This window comes from Salmo salar, chromosome 19, assembly GCF_965601325.2.
Source record: "Salmo salar chromosome 19, fSalSal1, whole genome shotgun sequence".
Lineage (NCBI taxonomy): Eukaryota > Metazoa > Chordata > Actinopteri > Salmoniformes > Salmonidae > Salmo > Salmo salar.
Window position 1 is genome coordinate 46,191,446 of NC_138309.1, and position 22,670 is coordinate 46,214,115.

At 40.3% G+C, this 22,670-nt stretch overlaps 1 protein-coding gene across 1 annotated transcript in view; it reads right to left on the minus strand.

Moving 5' to 3' along the window:
* Nucleotides 1-975: 975 nt before the first annotated feature.
* Nucleotides 976-22,670, minus strand: part of LOC106578854 (growth arrest-specific protein 7) — a 111,807-nt gene continuing 90,112 nt past the window's right edge. The window contains exons 10-14 of the mRNA XM_014158079.3: nucleotides 12,211-12,339; nucleotides 9,737-9,860; nucleotides 3,743-3,822; nucleotides 3,433-3,531; nucleotides 976-3,216 (exon numbers count right to left, since the gene is read on the minus strand). Coding sequence (XP_014013554.1) covers nucleotides 3,103-3,216; nucleotides 3,433-3,531; nucleotides 3,743-3,822; nucleotides 9,737-9,860; nucleotides 12,211-12,339 — 546 coding nt within the window. The 3' untranslated portion in view covers nucleotides 976-3,102. The remainder of the gene's footprint in view (nucleotides 3,217-3,432; nucleotides 3,532-3,742; nucleotides 3,823-9,736; nucleotides 9,861-12,210; nucleotides 12,340-22,670) is intronic.

Consider the following 22,670-nt stretch of genomic DNA (forward strand, 5'->3'; position numbering starts at 1 on the left):
CTCTAGGTCATAATGAACACTGTCTGTCTACCATATAGAATCCTCTAGGTCATAATGAACACTGTCTGTCTACCATATAGAACCCTCTAGGTCATAATGAACACTGTCTGTCTACCATATAGAATCCTCTAGGTCATAATGAACACGTCTGTCTACCATATAGAATCCTCTAGGTCATAATGAACACGTCTGTCTACCATATAGAATCCTCTAGGTCTAAAAAACACTGTCTGTCTACCATATAGAATCCTCTAGGTCTAATGAACACTGTCTGTCTACCAAATAGAATCCTCTAGGTCTTAATGAACACTGTCTGTCTACCATATAGAATCCTCTAGGTCATAATGAACACTGTCTGTCTACCATATAGAACCCTCTAGGTCAAAATGAACACTGTCTGTCTACCATATAGAACCCTCTAGGTCATAATGAACACTGTCTGTCTACCATATAGAATCCTCTAGGTCATAATGAACACTGTCTGTCTACCATATAGAATCCTCTAGGTCTAATGAACACTGTCTGTCTACCATATAGAATCCTCTAGGTCTAATGAACACTGTCTGTCTACCATATAGAATCCTCTAGGTCATAATGAACACTGTCTGTCTACCATATAGAATCCTATAGGTCATAATGAACACTGTCTATCTACCATATAGAATCCTCTAGGTCATAATGAACAGTCTGTCTACCATATAGAATCCTCTAGGTCATAATGAACACTGTCTGTCTACCATATAGAATCCTCTAGGTCATAATGAACACGACTGTCTACCATATAGAATCCTCTAGGTCTAATGAACACTGTCTGTCTACCATATAGAATCCTCTAGGTCTAATGAACACTGTCTGTCTACCATATAGAATCCTCTAGGTCATAATGAACACTGTCTGTCTACCATATAGAATCCTCTAGGTCATAATGAACACTGTCTGTCTACCATATAGAATCCTCTAGGTCATAATGAACACTGTCTGTCTACCATATAGAATCCTCTAGGTCATAATGAACACTGTCTGTCTACCATATAGAATCCTCTAGGTCATAATGAACACTGTCTGTCTACCATATAGAATCCTCTAGGTCATAATGAACACTGTCTGTCTACCATATAGAATCCTCTAGGTCATAATGAACAGTCTGTTTACCATATAGAATCCTCTAGGTCATAATGAACAGACTGTCTACCATATAGAATCCTCTAGGTCTAATGAACACTGTCTGTCTACCATATAGAATCCTCTAGGTCATAATGAATACTGTCTGTCTACCATATAGAATCCTCTAGGTCATAATGAACACTGTCTGTCTACCATATAGAATCCTCTAGGTCATAATGAACAGTCTGTCTACCATATAGAATCCTCTAGGTCATAATGAACACTGTCTGTCTACCAAATAGAATCCTCTAGGTCATAATGAACACTGTCTGTCTACCATATAGAATCCTCTAGGTCATAATGAACACAGTCTGTCTACCATATAGAATCCTCTAGGTCATAATGAACACTGTCTGTCTACCAAGTAGAATCCTCTAGGTCATAATGAACACTGTCTGTCTACCATATAGAATCCTCTAGGTCATAATGAACACTGTCTGTCTACCATATAGAATCCTCTAGGTCATAATGAACACTGTCTGTCTACCATATAGAACCCTCTAGGTCATAATGAACACTGTCTGTCAACCATATAGAATCCTCTAGGTCATAATGAACACTGTCTGTCTACCATATAGAATCCTCTAGGTCATAATGAACACTGTCTGTCTACCATATAGAATCCTCTAGGTCATAATGAACACTGTCTGTCTACCATATAGAACCCTCTAGGTCATAATGAACACTGTCTGTCTACCATATAGAATCCTCTAGGTCTAATGAACACTGTCTGTCTACCATATAGAATCCTCTAGGTCATAATGAACACTGTCTGTCTACCATATAGAATCCTCTAGGTCTAATGAACACTGTCTGTCTACCATATAGAATCCTCTAGGTCATAATGAACACTGTCTGTCTACCATACAGAATCCTCTAGGTCATAATGAACACTGTCTGTCTACCAAATAGAATCCTCTAGGTCATAATGAACACTGTCTGTCTACCAAATAGAATCCTCTAGGTCATAATGAACACTGTCTGTCTACCATATAGAATCCTCTAGGTCATAATGAACACAGTCTGTCTACCATATAGAATCCTCTAGGTCATAATGAACACTGTCTGTCTACCAAGTAGAATCCTCTAGGTCATAATGAACACTGTCTGTCTACCATATAGAATCCTCTAGGTCATAATGAACACTGTCTGTCTACCATATAGAATCCTCTAGGTCATAATGAACACTGTCTGTCTACCATATAGAACCCTCTAGGTCATAATGAACACTGTCTGTCAACCATATAGAATCCTCTAGGTCATAATGAACACTGTCTGTCTACCATATAGAATCCTCTAGGTCATAATGAACACTGTCTGTCTACCATATAGAATCCTCTAGGTCATAATGAACACTGTCTGTCTACCATATAGAACCCTCTAGGTCATAATGAACACTGTCTGTCTACCATATAGAATCCTCTAGGTCTAATGAACACTGTCTGTCTACCATATAGAATCCTCTAGGTCATAATGAACACTGTCTGTCTACCATATAGAATCCTCTAGGTCTAATGAACACTGTCTGTCTACCAAATAGAATCCTCTAGGTCATAATGAACACTGTCTGTCTACCATACAGAATCCTCTAGGTCATAATGAACACTGTCTGTCTACCAAATAGAATCCTCTAGGTCATAATGAACACTGTCTGTCTACCATATAGAATCCTCTAGGTCATAATGAACACTGTCTGTCTACCATATAGAATCCTCTAGGTCATAATGAACACTGTCTGTCTACCATATAGAATCCTCTAGGTCATAATGAACACTGTCTGGTGGTGGTGCTCGCTCTCTCAAGAGCAGACAGGTGTCTGTGGAGCGAGTCATCCCGATTTCTCAGGATGTCCATAATATCTCAAAGTTGGCATTGAAGCCCCCGTAAAGATCCAGGCTTGTGGATCCACATGTCTGTGACCCCTGGGAAGCAGGTGTGTTATATCTCAATGTCCACAGGCCTGATGTCTCCTGTCTTCTGCTCCTGGACCCAGAGCTCTCTGTCTCTAGCTGGGTCCACACTCTGTAACAGCTGGTCCACTGGCTCCATCGTCTGCAAGGACACGTGGAAAAACAGTCAATACCCTGTGTGTGTGCGCGCGTGTGTGTGTGTGTGTGTGTGGTGTGTGTGTGTGTGTGTGTGTGTGTGTGTGTGTGTGTGTGTGCGTGCGTGCACGTGCGTGTGTGTGTAAGTGCAGATCTGAAAATGTACAGAAAAACAAGGCATTGAGTGCTCTCTACTGGTAATACAAGGTGGTGCTTGACTTACACTCTGGTTAAACATGTCCGTCTCGTGCCGTAAGGTGGTGTACTGACACAGATGCTGTCGTATCATCTCCACCCTCTCTACCTCCAGCCTCTCCAGCTCCTGAAGGACAGAAAGGATTGAAGGGATTATGGTTTTTGGATTACGTGATTCAGACGAATCCTTTCTGTAGTTTGCCAGACTCACCGATAGCCAGCCTCACTGTTCCTGAAGATGGCTGAAGTAGAAACAGACTAGCACCCAGGCTACCAAAGCAATACGCTACATACAGATTCACCATCAGTGAAAAGGAGGAAATACAAAGGAGTCTTACCAGGCTTGTGGTCACCATCTCCTCAAACCATTTGGACTGCGACTGGTTGTAAAGGTCGACACAGCGCATCAGGTCGTCTCCTGGTAGACAGAAAATACTGTTTTTGCCAAGCTTATCTCTGCTTAGGACACTGGCTGCACCTTTCTTTCCTCCGGGTTTATGAAGCTTGAAATGGTTGTTATATAACTTCTCCAGCAGGGGGAGTCAAAGTCCAAATATTAATTTACAAAAGCAACAACATTTGACATTTTACCAGTACATTTAAAGTCAATTAGCAGACGCTGATATTCAGAGCAACTTACAATTATTGCATTCATCTTAAGATATCTAGGTGAGATACATCACAATCGTATCAAGTACATTTACCAAAAACAAAGTACACTACAGGACTAAAAGTATGTGGACATCTGCTCGTCGAACATCTCATTCCAAAATCATGGACATTATTATGGAGTTGGTCCCCTCTTTGCTGCTATAACTGCCTCCACTCTTCTGGGAAGGCTTTCCACTAGATGTTGGAACATTGCTGCGGGGACTTGCTTACATTCAGCAACAACAGCATTAGTGAGGTCAGGCACTGATATTGGGCGATTCGGCTTGGCTCACAGTCAGTGTTCCAATTCATCCCAAAGGTGTTTGATGGGGTTGAGGCCAGGGCTCTGTGTAGGCCTGTCAAGTTCTTCCACACCGATCTCGACAAACCATTTCTGTATGGGCCTTGCTTTATGCACGGGGGCATTGTCATGCTGAAACAGGAAAGGGCCTTCCACAAACTGTTGCCACAAAGTTGGAAGCACAGAATGGTCTAGAATGTTATTGTATGCTGTAGTGTTAAGATTTCCCTTCAATGGAACTAAGGGACCTAGCCCGAACCATGAAAAACAGCCCCAGACCATTATTCCTCTACCAGATTTTACAGGGCACTTTGCATTCGGGCAGGTATTGTTCTCTTGGCATCTGCCAAACCCAGATTAGTCTGTCAGCCTGCCAGATGGTGAAGTGTGATTCATCACTCCAGAGAATGCATTTCCAGTGGTCCAGAGACCAATGGTGGCGATCTTTACACCACTCCAGCTAACGCTTGGCATTGCATATGGTGATCTTAGGCTTGTGAGTGGCTGCTCGGCCATGGCTCGGCCACGGCCATTGTGTGTGGCTGCTCGGCAAATTGTGCTGACGTTGCTTCCAGAGGCAGTTTGGAAGTGGGTAGTCAGTGTTGCAACCGAGGACAGATGATTTTTATGCGCTACGCGCCTCAGCACTCGGCGCTCCCATTCTGTGAGCTTGTGTGGCATACCACTTTGCGGCTAAGCCGTTGTTGCTCATAAACGTTTCCACCTCACAATAACAGCACTTACAGTTGACCGGGACAGCTCTAGCAGGGCAGACATTTTATAAATAACTAAATGGATAACTAAGTGGATAACTAAGTGGATGACTAAGTGGATAACTAAGTGGATAACTAAGTGGATAACTAAGTGGATAACTAAATGGATAACTAAGTGGATAACTAAATAGATAACTAAATAGATAACTAAATGGATAACTAAGTGGATAACTAAATGGATAACTAAATGGATAACTAAGTGGATAACTAAATAGATAACTAAGTGGATAACTAAGTGGATAACTAAATAGATAACTAAGTGGATAACTAAGTGGATAACTAAATGGATAACTAAGTGGATAACTAAATGGATAACTAAGCGGATAACTAAGTGGATAACTAAATGTATAACTAAATGGATAACTAAATGGATAACTAAGTGGATAACTAAGTGGATAACTAAATAGATAACTAAGTGGATAACTAAATGGATAACTAAGTGGATAACTAAATAGATAACTAAATAGATAACTAAATGGATAACTAAGTGGATAACTAAATTGATAACTAAGTGGATAACTAAATAGATAACTAAGTGGATAACTAAGTGGATAACTAAATAGATAACTAAGTGGATAACTAAGTGGATAACTAAATAGATAACTAAATGGATAACTAAGTGGATAACTAAGGCTCACACAACAACTTACTATAAGTTGCTCTATATCTGATTTAAGTAGGATGTTTTAGTCTTATAGATGATCAGATATCAGAAGTCTTAATCAGATAGTTAAATATTGATAATCTAATACACATTTCAGTCTGATACATTCCAATTAGCTTACATGGTAATACATACTGACAAAAACATGTTTGTAGTCTAACCTATCCTACTCATACAATAACATCAGATAGATACTTCTAAAATGACACAGATATGACACTAAAATGCCCAACTCCTCTGTTTCATAATGTTTTGCCTGAGACACAGACGGCGTAAGCAAGAAGAAGGTGTGAGTGTGTGCGTTTGTGTGTGTATGAGTGTGAGTGTGTGCGTGTGTGTACATGTATGTGTGCGAGTGTGTGCGTGCACTGTTAGCTGTTTTTGTCATTTTATCACTAACTTCCTCTATTAATCAACAGTATGCTACTGTATACACTGAATACAGTGGATTACTGTAGAATGCACAGTAAAATACTGTAAATACTGTAAATTAATTATGGTGCATTGTGGGAACATGTTTGAGGATGGGGAAAGAGTCTCTAGCTCATGAACATATTTTAAGGCATGCATTTTAAGAGGCAATATTTGTCGCACCCGTGAGTGAGAATACTGTACCCCAGCAGAATATGGTAATATACTGTATTTCAGGAATTTGACAAATGTCAGGCTGTGGGTAACTGGTGCATGGAATCAGGCGCAGGAGAGCAGAGATGAGTGGACAAGGTAATTTATTCGACGAACAGCACCAGTATAAAACAAATACTAAAGGTGCGTGAAATTACCGGTCACTCGTAAATAACTGGCGTAATAACGAACCCGGCAAACAATACCAGCCAACAAGTAACGACCTGAACATTATAAACAAACACACACACAAACATGGGGGAAACAGAGGGTTAAATAAAGAACATGTAATTGGGGAATAGAAACCAGGTGGGTAGAAAACAAAGACAAAACAAATGGAAAATGAAAAATGGATCGGCGATGGCTAGAAAGCCAGTGACGTCGACCGCCAAACGCCGCCCGAACAAGGAGAGGGACCGACTTCGGCGGAAGTCATGACAACAAAACTTACTGGCCAATTGCTGTAATTCAGAATACAGTACCATGCATTTTTGGAGCGCAAAAAAAATGTGAACACTTGTGGGTGCATGGTATTGTTGTTTCTCACTCATTAACATATTTGAGGCGTGCCTTGTAAGTGGCTATATTTCTATCACCCATTAGTGAGAGCTCTGTACTAATTTAAGTGATATATGGTAGTGGTTCCCTAACAATTACATTTATTTAGGGAACAGATCAGAGTGGATGCAAGTTTCAAACCTTTAATGGTTGAGTGTTTAGCCATGTCCTTTTGATCTGTTCTGCCCAGTAGTCATTGTCAGTCACTGTCAGGCTTTGTTAAGGCCTAAAGTGCAAGTGATATGAAGCACCTAATATCAGTTGGTATAGTTAATATACAGTATAATACTATTAGCAATTGCTGATGTTATTTTCAATACAGTTCAACAATAAAGTACTGTATTGCTGTTTGCTATATATTCACTGCAGCATACTGTAAATTCTGGTGCATTGTGGATAAAAATTGTGGGAGGAGAAAGAATCGGTGGCTCAATAACATATTTTATTGCATGCCTTGTAAATGGCTATACAGTGCACCTGTTAGTAATATTCCGGTACCAATTTAAGGGATATATGGTAGTAGTTCCCTAACAATTAAATGTATATAGGGAACAGATCAGAGTCGTAGCGGGTCTTAGACCGGTGGGAGTGAGATTTTTGGAAAGAGTGGATTCCTGCTTTTTTGCAGACCCATATGTTGTGTCAGGCTGGGTAAAGGACAAACTGGGAATGGTTACATCTGAGAAAGTTTTGAGAAGTGGAATCATTTAGATTTTTTGTGCATCCTCCACCCAGAGGAAGTGGGCGCTTCGCATCACACAGCTTGGAGCTCAACATGTGGCATGCTTTCCTCTCTGAAACAGGGCGCCGCTTAAATCCTGTGATCTGTGAGGAAGCGTTGAGTATAGAGATGGATCAAATGAAAAATAATATTCCTGGTGTTTGCGATAGAGAAAGCACTGTGTGTCAACTGTGGGGGGTGGCCATGCAACGTGGGATCTGAAGTGCCCTATGAGAGAGAGACAGGTTGAGATTGCCACAGTTCGAGTTGGGGCAGAAGGTTTCCTATGCTGAGGCAGTGAAGAGAGTAGAGGATAGCCCAAGGGTGAGTTATTTGACTGGGAGACCCCCCAAAGAGTAGGCCTGAAGAGAGAGAGCTCCAGAGAGGATGAGCTTTAGTAAGGTTGTATTTCTTGCGTTTTATAGCCATGGTGATCAACTGCACTGCACTGATGGAGCGGAATTCACAGAAGATAGATGTGGTAGTTGCAGCAGCAGAGAAATATTCTGGGGAGATTTTAGTACAGAATATCTACAGGAAGTATTGAGAGAAAAAGGGTTCCATCCTCCCAGGCCGACGGCCTGGTGTAGGATCTTTTAGGGCCAAAGTAGTGGGATGGGGTGGCTGGATTTTGGGGCATAGTGTATAGGTGCAGGGTTAGATAGTGGTGCAATTCTCCCATTCCCCTTTACCCAGTTTTTTTGTTTGTGACCAAAATGTGCAATTTACACTCCGACCTGCGAAAGGCAGCAACACAGCGTCTATTCTGCCAGAAAGCTACACGAAGAAGAATAAGTAGTAGTAGTAGTAGTAGTAGTAGTAGTAGTAGTAGTGGTAGTAGTAGTAGTAGTAGTAGTAGTAGTAGTGGTAGTGGTAGTGGTAGTGGTAGTAGTAGTAGTAGTGGTAGTAGTAGTGGTAGTAGTGGTAATAGTAGTGGTAATGGTAGTGGTAGTAGTAGTAGTAGTAGTAGTAGTAGTAGTAGCAGCAGCAGCAGCGGGTCTTAAACCTTTTAATGGTTGAATATTTACCCACGTAAATATTCTGTTCTGCTCTGCACTGCTAGTTTGGAAGGCTTTGTTTTGGCCTCTAGAAGTGCAAGTGATATAAAACACCTAAGTATTGATTAATATGCTGTAATATGTAAATGCCTACAGCCAACCTGCTTGAATTGATCCCATAAAATAATGTAAAATACCAACATGATTACAGTAGCATTTACTTTATTCAGCATTGTACTTTGTCACTGCTCTGCAGTTTACAGTAACTTATAGGAAGCAGATTGCAAGTTACTGTGAATATTACAGGAACGTACTTTGCACTTGCCAGAGATGGAAAAGGTATTTTGTTATAAATACAAGATATTTTGAAGACCAATGTAGCCTTAACTTACAAAAACGTTCCCAGTAACGGTTACATAAACATTTTACTTGCTATGACTGTGATGTGTGTTTTGTTTTTTTAATCAACTTTAGATCAATGCACTGACTGTAAGATGCCTTGTTTGGGGGCATTAGAATAACACCCAGCAGTGTGCTTTGCAAGTCTTTGAGACCACAAAATCTACCAAAATAGCACTGCTAATAGCTCTACATTCAAAATGCTGTGATAAAAATTATAATAAAAGAGATTAAATTATAAAATAAATAAAAATATTTCTACACACTTTCTGCCTGGTTTAAGTCGTTTAAATTCAGAGTATACATTTATTTTTTAAATATATTTATTTATTATTTACTCATACACAGATAGCAAAACCTCCTGCGACCCACCATTTGAGAATCGTTGGTTTAGAGTGTCTGTTTATCATGTCATAAACAACTTTTTGTTTGAAGTTAGCTAGCTATACCCTAGTCTCGCTTGGTCAGATTTGTGCTAGAATAACCTGTAATCTGCACAGATAAAACACTCAAGACTCCCAGATGGGGACGAAACAAGTAACACCAATATCAGTTATAACAAACATGTGAGTCTTTGACCCCACTGGCTAACCCCACAGTGACCTTTGATAACCTTTGGTTTGACCTTTGACCCGGCTCTAACCTGCTTGTGTGGATTTTCGCTGAGCCTTCTTGATGTCTTCCTCGATCTTGTTGCTTAGTTTGATCTCCAACTGCTGGGTTTTCACCTCCAAGTCCTTCTGTCTGTCCGCTAGAGCCTTACGGGCCTACAGAGATACATGCAGATCTTCAAATCAAATCAAATTTTATTGGTCACATACACATGGTTAGCAGATGTTAATGCGAGTGTAGCGAAATGCTTGTGCTTCTAGTTCCGACAGTGCAGTAATATCTAACAAGTAATCTAACAATTCCCCAACAACTACCTAATACACACAAATCTAAAGGGATGGAATAAGAATATGTACATATAAATATATAGATGAGCGATGGCCGAGAGGTAAAGGCAAGATGCAAACGATGGTATAAGATACAGTATATACATAGGAGATGAGTAATGTACAATATGTAAACATTATTAAAGTGGCATTTTTTTAAATGACTAGTTATCCATTTATTAAAGTGGCCAGTGATTTCAGTCTCTATGTAGGCAGCAGCCTCTGCGAGTTAGTGATTGCTGTTTAGCAGTCTGATGGCCTTGAGATAGAAGCTGTTTTTCAGTCTCTCGGTCCCAGCTTTGATGCACCTGTACTGACCTCGCCTTCTAGATGATAGCGGAGTGAACAGGCAGTGGCTCGGGTGGTTTTTGTTCTTGATGATCTTTTGGCCTTCCTGTGACATCGGGTGCTGTAGGTGTCCTGGAGGGCAGGTAGTTTGCCCCCGGTGATGCTTTGTGCAGACCGCACAACCCTCTGGAGAGCCTTGTGGTTGAGGGCGGTGCAGTTGCCGTACCAGGCGGTGATGCAGCCCGACAGGATGCTCTCAATTGTGCATCTGTAAAAGTTTGTCAGGGTTTTAGATGACAAGCCACACTGTCGGTGTGGGTGGACCATTTCAGTTTGTCTGTGATGTGTACGCTGAGGAACTTAAAACTTTCCACCTTCTTCACTACTGTCCTGTCGATGTGGATGGGGGTTGCTCCCTCTGCTGTTTCCTGCAGTCCACAATCATCTCCTTTGTTTTGTTGCCGTTGAGTGAGAGGTTGTTTTCCTGACACCACACTCCGGCTGTCTCGTCGTTGTTGGTAATCAAGCCCACTACTGTTGTGTCGTCTGCAAACTTGATGATTGAGTTGGAGGCGCGCATGGCCACTCAGTCATGGGTGAACAAGGAGTACAGGAGGGGACTGAGCATGCACCCTTGTGGGGCCCCAGTGTTGAGGGTTAGCGAAGTGGAGATTGTTTCCTACCTTCACCACCTCGGGGCGGCCCTTCAGAAAGTCCAGGACCCAATTGCACAGGGCGGGGTTGAGACCCAGGGCCTCCAGCTTGATGATGAGCTTGGAGGGCACTATGGTGTTGAATGCTGAGCTGTAGTTGATGAACAGCATTCTTACATGGTTATTCCTCTTGTCCAGATGGGGTAGGGCAGTGTGCAGGGTGATGGCGACTGCATCGTCTGTGGACCGGTTCGGGCAGTATGCAAACAGAAGTAGGTCTAGGGTGGCAGGTAAGGTGGAGGTGATATGATCCTTGACTAGTCTTTCAAAGCACTTCTTTGGCTGTTATAAGGTGTTATGAAGGCTTATAGCTGCTGAGTCTCCTCCTCCAGGTCCTTCTGTCTGTCTGCTAGAGCCTTACGAGCCTACAGATGTATTCCGATGTTATACAGGCTGGCATAAGGTTGTTATAAGCTGTTATGAATGCTTATAGGAAAGTAAATGGGGACATACTTCAGGGTATTGCACTAGGCTATTACTTTCTATTAGCCACTTGTGTGAATGCGTGATGAATGTCTAGATGACTAACCATAACCCTAGATGACTGACGGTGAGGAGATGACAGGTCTGTGATGAATGTCTAGATGACTAACCATAACCCTAGATGACTGACGGTGAGGGGATGACAGGTCTGTGATGAATGTCTAGATGACTAACCATAACCCTAGATGACTGACGGTGAGGAGATGACAGGTCTGTGATGAATGTCTAGATGACTAACCATAACCCTAGATGACTGACGGTGAGGAGATGACAGGTCTGTGATGAATGTCTAGATGACTAACCATAACCCTAGATGATTGACGGTGAGGAGATGACAGTAGAAGCTGAAGCGATCGGTCCAATCTTTATTTATAGAACAAGGAAGTGGTAGTGTGTGTGGGTGTGTGTGTGTTGATAGGAAACGGTCCTATACTTAGTGGGGAGTTGTGGAATTTTAATAACGTCTGAGAAGATTCCTGAAATTCTACAGCTGCAAAGTAAGTGCAAGAACAGTTAATATTACTTTGAGTTCTGTATGTTTTATGAGTGTGTATTTGTGCCTCTGTGTGCATGTCTCTGTGTGTGTGTGTTTGTGTGTGTGTGCCTGTGTGTTTTTGTGTGTGTGTGTTTTTTTTTTTGTGTGTGTGTGTGTGTGTGTGTGTGTTTGTTGCGTCTCACTGCGTCAGGATGCGTACCTTCTCCACAGCTGAGTGTCGTCCAACCAGCTGTTTCCGTAGTTCTGAGATGTGATGATTGAACCTCTTCATGTCCTTCTTAAAGTTATCTCTGAACGTCAACAGAGGCTTCTCCACCTCACTCTGGAGCTGAAAGAGTTAAATAACAGAAGTTTAAAGGCAGACCTGTTTGGAAGGCCTATCCGTGAAGTTTTTTCCTGGTCAAGTCACATGGTTAGCAAAAACAGCTGGCCTTTCCTACAAATAGATAATACAAATAGATTATCTACAAATAGATAATAAATAATGATACAGTTGTTTTGTTTTTGTCTTGTTTTTTTATGCCTGTATCTCATATCCTCACACAGCAAATGGGTCAGTGTTCCCTACAATGTAAAACCCAATGTGTTGTCATTACTCAAAACTGTCATTACTACTGCACTTAAGATACACCAATGGCCAGTTTATTAGGTACACTCATCTAGTACCGGGTCGGACCCTCCTTTGCCTCCAGAACAGCCTGAACTCCTCGGGGCATTGAAACATTGCTCAATTGGTATCAAGGGACCTAACATATGCCAGGAAAACATTCCCCACACCATTACACCACTGCCACCAGCTTGTACCGTTGACACCAGGCAGGATAGGGCCATGGACTCTTGGCCCCATCCACTACTCAACTGTCCAGTGTTGGTGATCGTGTTGCCACTGGAGCCGCTTCTTCTTGTTTTTAGTTGATAGGAGTGGAACCCAGTCGTCTGCTGCAATAGCCCATCCATGACAAGGACCGACGAGTTGTGCGTTACGAGATGTCGCTCTGCACACCACTGTTGTACAGCGCCATTATTTGCCTGTTTGTGGCCCACCTCTTAGCTTACATGATTCTTGCCATTCTCCTTCGACCTCTCATCAACGAGCTGTTTTCGCTCACAGGACCGCAGCTGACTGGATGTTTTTTGTTTGTCGCACCATTCTTGGTAAACCCTAGACACTGTTGTGCGCTAAAAGCCCAGGAGACTGGCCATTTCTGAGGTACTGGAACCGGTGCGTCTGGCACTGACGATCATACCACGCTCAAAGTTGCTTAGGTCACTTGTTTTCCCCATTCTAACATTCAATGTAACGGTAACTGAATGCCTCGATGCTTGTCTGCCTGCTTTATATAGCAAGCCACGTGACTCACTGTCTGTAGGAGTGGGTGGTGTACCTAATAAACTGAGTACAGTTACTTAAAGTGATTTTGTAGTCATAATTCAAACCAATAGTGTCACTGTGATCCTGTAGGAGGTTCAAATTTGAGTTCCATCAGCTTGATGTTTTTGTATTTGTTAGTGACAAAGACATGGTTGTTAAATTCATTCAATTTCAGTCCTGTGGCCTTCATCAAGTTGAGTTCAACCAGGAGCTTCAGGCCACTTTGTTGAGGTAAAACTAGACCCTCAAAATAAGGCCTTATGATATATGTAATATATTGTCATATATAGCTAGGCACACTGGGAAATATGCAAATTAGGCTTTGTGTTAAAACAACACCCCAAAGGGAGTTACCGTAAAACTACAGGTATAATTTCCTTACACTGAGGTTTAAACGCGTCAGCACTAAGCAAAGGATTAATTTAACACTGAAAAGTGTGGACCCGTATAGACACTGGAACAGTGTTAAATGTAACACTCCATGTTGATTCAATACTGTAGAATTTGCTGTGTAAGGATAGCTATTGCAACAAAAAAATGAAATTCCCATTAGATGTGTATACAAGAGATGTCAATGATTTCCAGTAACAAAGTTGTCTCCTCTCTAAAATATAAAAGTAGGTCAATGTAGAGTTTGATTAGTGAACTTCTTAGATTCAACTGTAGAGTGTCGGCTGAGGACCAGGAGATTATTAACGGGAGGGTGAAAAACAATCTATATGTGTCACAACGTCCACAGAAGGTGGCGCCACTCCCCGGTCGGGCGGCGCCACTCCCCGGTCGGGCGGCGCTCGGCGGTCGTCGTCGCTGGCCTACTAGCTGCCACCGATCCATGTTTCATGTGTCTGTTGGTTGTGTCTGTTCAGTACGCACCTGTTCCTTGTTTGTAATTAGTGGGAGAGTATTTAGTTTGTCTGTTTCTTGTTTGGGATTTGTGCTGGATTGTTCTGTGTTACGTTAAGGTTAAGGGCTGGATGATTTTTCCTATGTGTTTTATTTACACAACATTTTTGATAGGCTATAGGGTTGCCGGGCTGCGCCCGGTGTATTTTTTGAGTTTGGAGCTGTTCTCCCTCTTGGTTGTGGTTTGCACCCTGCCTAGTCGCTGTATTCACTCTGGACATTATTAAATATATATTCTACGGACATTTCGTCTCCTGCGCCTGACTCACCCGTTTCCTGCTTCTTGAGATACGTGACAATATGAATGATATGGGCAAATCAATCAATTAAGACAGTATGAAATGAATTAATGTACATTCTTGCAGTTGCAAGAGGAAATATTACTAAATTACTCCAGAAACCTGATTGAATAGGACACTAGGTATTTTAGGTTAAAAAAAGGTCTATGGAAGGGATAGAGGTCAATGAAGAATGTGTTCAAATCATTTCATCTCACCTAGATATTATCAAATTTCAATCAAATTTATAAAGCCCTTCTTATATCAGCTGATGTCACAAAGTGCTGTACAGAAACCCAGCCTAAATATTAGACTCTTGTGCTGTCACTCATCTCTTCCACACCTCAAAAATTGTACTAAATAAACCACATCTGTGTGTCTGTCTGTCTCCAGAGAATAGAAACACGTTGTTTCCTCCACTCAGTCCATCTGGGTTCCTGGCTGGAACCTCTCTCTTCTTTATGACAGTACATTACATATATCATAAGCAGTGGCAACCTGTCATTCAGGGCAGGTGGGGCAGAGCATGTTATTTTGGCTTTAATACGTGTCACATATCAGTTTGCAAACAATGAAATAAAAAATATAGATATCATTGAGTTAATAAAGCCGCATACAACCAGGCAGCTCCTAAATGCAGGTGTTTCAGCCTAGCTCAGTGCTTTCTGTGGTGGTGGGGCAGGCCAGCAGAAAATAGGAGCATTGCACTGTGATTGGCTCAGCATTCCACCGTGATTGGCTCAGTGTTCTGTCACTCATAGGGCCACTACGTCACCTGCCTTTAGTAAGGGTAGACATCAATAATGTGAGCCCTTTGGGTCCTGCCATAGACTTACATTAGAAGTACCCTTCCAAGAAGGCTCAAGGTCATTGGCCACAGATAAAATGACGTCAAATCACTTTGATTGGACTGATCATATCAACATCTTACTTTGAAAATCTTAGCTAGCAGTCATCATCATAAATCAAGTAGACAATCTACTGGCAAATCCTTTTAATCATTGTCATATGAAGAGAAATAGTGAAGAGAAACTTTAGATAAAACGTATCGGTGCTCATCGGCCATAAACATTACACAACAAGTTGGAAGTCCGTACAAATTTTGAGCAACCGCGGAATTCAAACGAGGCTGCGATGAAAACTAATGGGACTGTAGCGACAGTGTTGGTATCAACATCCAGGGTGTAAGGCACAACAGAACATTGTACTGTCTACACTCAGTTTGTTGTTTATATTAAAACCTTTTCATTTAATCGATTTTAATCCAAACTAAAGTTTTGTTACTCAGGATTCCACAACGTGGTTAGCCTTTACGGCTGGGACTGCAAGTTTGTGTTCCTTTTTTGTGTGGATTCCGCGAGTGCTAGCTGGCTGTACTACAGATACCTATCGTCGTTGTGGGAAAGACTCATTGTTATCTTTTCGTAAAACAACTGGTTGCAGTAAAGAGCCAATCTGGATACTAAGGAGATCCTGATGGAAATCGACGAGTACCAACAGCTTTACGCTATGGAGGAACAACATACACCATCATGGAAAGATCTGACCACCTCACAAAATAACTTTAATCTGACAAAAAAAGAAAAACAAATTAATCTACAGACATGGACGATTTACTTACCATTGAGGTAGAGGCTAGTGCTCTGGCTGGAATCCATGCAACACTGGAAAAGTTGTGTGAGGAGGTAGCAGGGCTAAGGGGGAGTTTGGAGTTCAGCCAGAGTGAAATTCTCATGCTCCAAGGAGAAAACAAGACACTCACAGCCAAGGTAAAAATCCACGATTCCAACATGGATTGTCTACTCAAGGAAAACAGGGTGATGAAGGAGTCGCTATTAGACATACAAAGTCGTAGCATGCGTGAAAATCAATTTTCTTCTGGGATTCCTGAGGACGCATCCAATAATCCAGAGGGCGCGATCAGAGAATTCATGCAATCCGCCTTGAAACAAACGGAGCGACAAGACCAAGGGTCCGCAGCCAATCATCGCAAAATTTGAACACTACCAACAAAAGGAGCTGAACAATAGCAGTGGAAGGGAGCTTAAAGGGACCAAATTCGCTCTCAATGACCAATTTCCAAGGGAGATAAACAAACGTCGTAAGAGACTGTATCCGGTACAAAGACAACAAAGGGAAGATGATAGGCGTGCCTTTATCATTGTGGACAAACTCTTTATAGATGGACAGCTATTCCGAGACATCTCATAACACTGTGGCTGTACTAGATTCTACAGGGACTTCAAGTTACGAAAAAAAAACAAGTTTATATATATGTTTACAACAAGCAAGGGGAAGATATCAGAATAGGGGCATTGGGGAATAATAACATATTGTACGGAATACATTCCGTACTGTAGTGAAGCCGTCTCTAGAGTAATGCCAGGTCTCTTTCATGATCATGTAAAACGTCAATTGCTATGGAAATGCTGGGATGTGTTTTTCAATTATGTTAAAGGTAATTATGATGCAACTATGATGGTGATACAATATGGATTACAATTATCATCATGAATATTAAGGCTATAAGCACTACATGTTACACACATAGACACTCAACCATGCAAATTGGCAGAGTTATTATTTATTTGGACATCACACATTATATTCTTACTCTTGTACAGACATCATACACACTCTCACTATATCACATCCAATATCATACACATCAACCTACTCAGATTTGCGACACACATAATATCTTGTCTCAATTTTCTAACATTTGTGGCATTGGCTCACAGGCAAACAGGAAAGGGAATAAAACAAATATTGCTAGAACCTATTTTATTGAATTCTAAATATCAGATATTTGAAAGCTCTAGTCTTGACCTTCACAATACCTCTGATAGCAGTAACTTTACAAGCACTAATTATGGTCAATTTAGACTGAGAATAGTATCTAGTTATGGTAAGGGGTGAAATAAGTATAGCCAGTTATAATTGTAATGGTTTAGCAGATTATAAAAAAAGAAGCCCAGTCTTTACGTGGCTAAAAGAAAAGGAATATAACATATACTGTTTACAGGAAATTCACTCTACATCCTTAGATGAAGTTGTGTGGAAAAAGGAATGGAGTGGTGAAATAATTTTCTGTCATGGACAAAGGAACTCAAAGGGTGTGATGATATTAATTAACAAAAATGTCAATCTGAATGTCCAAATAGTCAGGAATGATTCGCAAGGAAGGTGGATCCTTTTGAATATGAAAGTGGACGAAAAAGAGATTTGGCTCATTAATCTATATGGTCCAAATCAGGATGATCCACACTTCTTCGAAAACATTTATACCAATTTATTGAATTTACAGGCAACAAATGATCTAATCATTATGGTGTTAAGTACCTCAATGGACCGTAAAGGTAATCACTCTACAAACTATCATCACCGTGCCCTTAAGGAAATCACAAATATTATGGACACATTAGAAATAGTGGATATTTGGAGACTGAAAAACCCTGACCTAGTGAGATATACATGGAGGAGACTTAATCAGGCGAGTTGTCTTGACTACTTTCTTGTCTCTTTCTCTCTTGCATCAAAGGTTAAAAAAGCTTTAATAGGAGACAGAATGCGATCGGATCATCATCTAATTGGCATTCACATAACTCTTATGGATTTTCCACGTGGGCGGGGATATTGGAAATTTAATAAAAGTTTACTGGAGGACAACTTGTTTTTAACTAAGACAAAATAATTTATAACTGAAATTTTCCAGTATAATATAGGTTCAGTAAATCCCCTTACTGTTTGGAATACCTTTAAATGTGCCTTCAGGGGTCATTCAATTCAATATTCATCAATAATAAAAAAGCAGTTTCTGGCTAAAGAGACAAGACTAAGAAGGGAAATCCATGAACTGATAGTACAGGTAGATAGCAATAAAAACAATACTACAGAGATACAAAATAAGTTAGAGGAAAAACAAAATAATTTGAGAAACTTATTCAAGAACGATCTAATGTAATCTATTACAAAAATAAAGCAAACTGGATGGAATATGGAGAAAACTGCACAAAATTCTTCCTGAATCTCCAATACAGGAACGCTAACAAAAAGAATTTGCAGAAACTCGTTACTGAAGACGGAGTCCTCTATGATTCTCCGAATTAAATTTTAAAAGAGGAAGCTAATTATTTTAGGCAGATATTCTCTTTTCCGTCTCATCCTTTCCCACTGAATGAAGATTATGGTAAGGAATTCTTTCCAAATAATATAAAAAATGGAAAATTAACAAATGTACAGAAAGATCAGTGCGAAGGCCAAATTACAGAGGAAGAACTGTTTGAGGCTATTATTTCCTTTCAGTCTGGAAAAACCCCAAGGCTTGATGGCCTACCGGTAGAGGTATATCAAGTATTATTTGATTTACTAAAAGCTCCATTGTTAGATTGTTTCAACTACTCCTATAGAAATGATAGTCTGTCAGGTACTCAGCAGGAAGGTCTGATTTCTCTATTATTAAAACAAGACCAGATGACAAATATAAAGACCCAGTCTATCTAAAAAACTGGAGGCCCCTTATACTTCAATGTTGTGATGCAAAAATACTAGCAAAATGCATAGCACTCAGAATTAAAAGGGTTTTACCAGGTATTGTTCATCCTGATCTACTAGAAATAATAGAACATCATGAAACATATAAGAAGCCAGGAATGGTATTTATAGCAGATTTTGAAAAGGCATTTGATAAAGTAAGACTGGAATTTATTTACAAATGCCTGGATTTTTCAATTACGGTAATTCTCTTATAAAATGGGTAAAAATAATGTATAGCAACCCCAGGTGTAAAATAGTAAATAACGGCTGCTTCTCAGAGAGTTTTGAATTGTCAAGAGGAGTTAAACAAGGGTGTCCGCTGTCACCATATCTATCCATTATGGCCATCGAAATGCTAGCTATTAAAATCAGATCCAATAACAACATTAGAGGATTAGAAATCCAAGGCTTAAAAACAAAGGTGTCCATGTATGCCGATGACTCAAGTTTTATATTAAGTCGGCAAGCTAGATCCCTGCAATGTCTCATTGAAGATCTAGATAACTTTTCTGTACTCTCTGGACTAAAACCTAATTATGATAAGTGTACAATATTACGTATTGGATCCTTAAAAAAATACAACTTTTACATTACCCTGCAGTTTACCTATAAAATGGGCTGATGGTGAAGTAGACATAATTGGTATTCATTTCACAAAATATATAAATAAGCTCTGCACAATGAATTTCAATAGAAAACTAGACAAGATCCTGCAACCACGGAGAGGTAAATACCTGTCTATTTATGGAAAAATTGCCCTGATTAACTCCTTAGTCATATCTCAGTTTACTCACTTACTTATGGTGCTGATTATTAGTTTTTCAAATCATATGAGAAAAAAATATTTCACTTTATCTGGGATGCTAAACCAGACAAAATAAAATGTGCCTATCTATATAATGAATATGAATTGGGTGGGTTGAGATTATTAAATATAAAAGCACTAAACCTCTCTCTAAAAGCTTCACTAATTCAAAAGTTTTATTTGAACCCTAAATGGTTCTCAAGTAGATTACTAAGAATAGCTCATCCATTGTTTAAAAATGGCCTTTTTCCTTTGTGCAGATTGCCATGTCTCATTTTCGATGAATTGAAAATTATACTTTTTTCAAAGTATCTCTCTTTTTCAAACAAGCATTGCAGAGCTGGCTACAATTTCAATTTCATCCCCCTGAAAAGATAGAACAAATATTACAACAAATATTATGGCTGAACTCAAATGTGCTGGTTGATAAAATACCTGTATTTATGGAAAAGATGTTTGAAAAGGGTATTTTGTTCTTAAATGATATTGTAAATTGGAATGGTAGAGTTATGTCCTTCATGGAGTTATCAGAATTGTACGGAAAGGTCTGCTCAATCCAAGAGTATAACCAATTGATTACAGAATTACCACAAAAATGGAGGAGGCGGGTGGCAGCGGGAGGAGGTAGGGAACTGGTCTGTCTGCCCAATATAGAGGATCAAAACTGGTGGAGGAATAAAAATAGAATAAATAGGAAAGTATACCAGTTTCATTTGAGGACAGGATATTGACAACTGTGCCATACAGATTGCAAAATAGTTGGGAAGAGATTTTTTTGTACCAATTCCATGGTACAGGGTGTATGAGTTGATATATAAAACAGTGCAAGACTTCATGCTTTTCAGCAAAAATTATTATATAGAATTCTTGCCACTAACAAAATGTTGAATATTTGGGGCATAAAATCATCGAAGCTCTGCAGATTTTGTTGTGAGGATACAGAATCAATAGACCATTTATTTTGGTATTGTCCTCAGGTAGCGTGTTTCTGGTCTCAGGTTCAGGAATGTCTGAAAATGCATAGCATTGATCTAAAATTGGCCCTAGAAATAGTACTGTTAGGAGATCTGGAGAGACCAGGTCAGTCAATTACTAATATACTAATACTCTTAGTAAAAGTATGTATCTTCAACTCGCAATCTGTGGATTCTATTCGAGTAGTTAGATTGAAATTGTACGTTAAACATCACAGCATAGTTGAAAGATATGTGTTGCGTAGAAACCCAGAGTCGGTGGCCAGCAGAGATAGATGGGATGGCCTGAGGGAAACTGATGGTTGGTATGTGGAATTGGAGACAAGTGGGAGCTGTGTGAGAGATAGAATGATAGAGTTTTTAAAAAATTTAAAAAGTCAAAATAAAACATAATAAAAAGTACATTTGAATGACACTAAGTGGCAGTGTTTTTACAACTAATGCCGGTTTGCCTGAGGCTGATGCCGTGCAGGTGTTTGTACACGCATATACACACACTCTCATTCAAATAAACACATTCAAGAACACACACATACATGTAATAGTGCCAGACATGCACACAAACATAGAGTTGGCATTGCTGTTATTATTTTAGTTGTCCTTGATGTCCTTTGTTTTACATTTATTTTTTACATTTGCATTGTTGTTTGCTGTTTTCTTCTGTCATTTCCTTTTTTCTCTTTAGTTCATTCTCTTGGTTGTTGGTGCATTGGGGGGTTCTTGGGGGGTGGGGAATGGAATTAATTGTATTTTTTTTTTTCTTCCTGGGGGGCTGTGGGAGGGTTCTCGAATGGTTGAGGGACAGCTATTGGGGAACTGTGGGGGGGATCTTGGAGGGTTCGGTTCACGTTTTTTGCCATGGTGGTAGATCGGTCAACATGCCCTTGAGCAGGGCATTGACCCTGGATGCTTCTGTGTGTTGTTCTGAATGGGAATCTGTTGGATGACTGGTATGATGTAGTTGTTGAGCGGCTTCACTGCAAGTATATTGTATGTTTCGAATATTCAATAAATAAATAAAAACACATATTTTTTTAAGTTGGAAATCGCAAATTCAACAATGAGTTGTTTGGAAGGAATCGGTGACAGTTGCTAACCACAAGCATTGGAACTGGGAAGTCAGACTGGGAAAATATGTTTTGAACGGTCATCCAACTCAGAATTGTAAATCTATCTCTTTCTTTGATGACAAAATTTGCCAAAGAAGGACCGCCGCGCACAACAAAGTGAGTCCAAAAATGTCTTATATGCTGCTGCATAAATTATACAATATGCCAGGTAGATATGGTCAGCCATATCAGCTATGTTTTTTAAAAAGGCAGTAAACGAGGCTGAATGAATTATTTCGCTGTCAGACAAGGCTCTGCTGATAGCCAGGTGTAGCAGTGGTAAAGATTCACTACATGGTCCTGAAAGGAAAGCTCTGTTGTTGGGACAGCTTTGTGTAGGCCCTAACTGTTTGTGGGCACAGCTTGTCGTTATTATAGTGCAATTAATGTATTGTTTAGTGTTGTGTTGTGTAGTGGCTTTGCTGGCATGTATAAAAAATGTTTTTGCCCCACCAAGATTTACATGCTAAAATCACCACTGATCATAAGGCTTTTCTTTGCGGGCCTAGTTATACCCTAACGTGATGTTATGTTTGATACTGGCGCTCCAAGGTATGCGCCGAAATCGCCAAGCAGCTAACTTCGAAGCAGTGTGCCGATGCGTGTATCACTCCATCAGATGCACGTCGTTTGATCACGTGCTTTTTCAAACCGTCTGTTGCAAAATGCCCAGATCCCAATG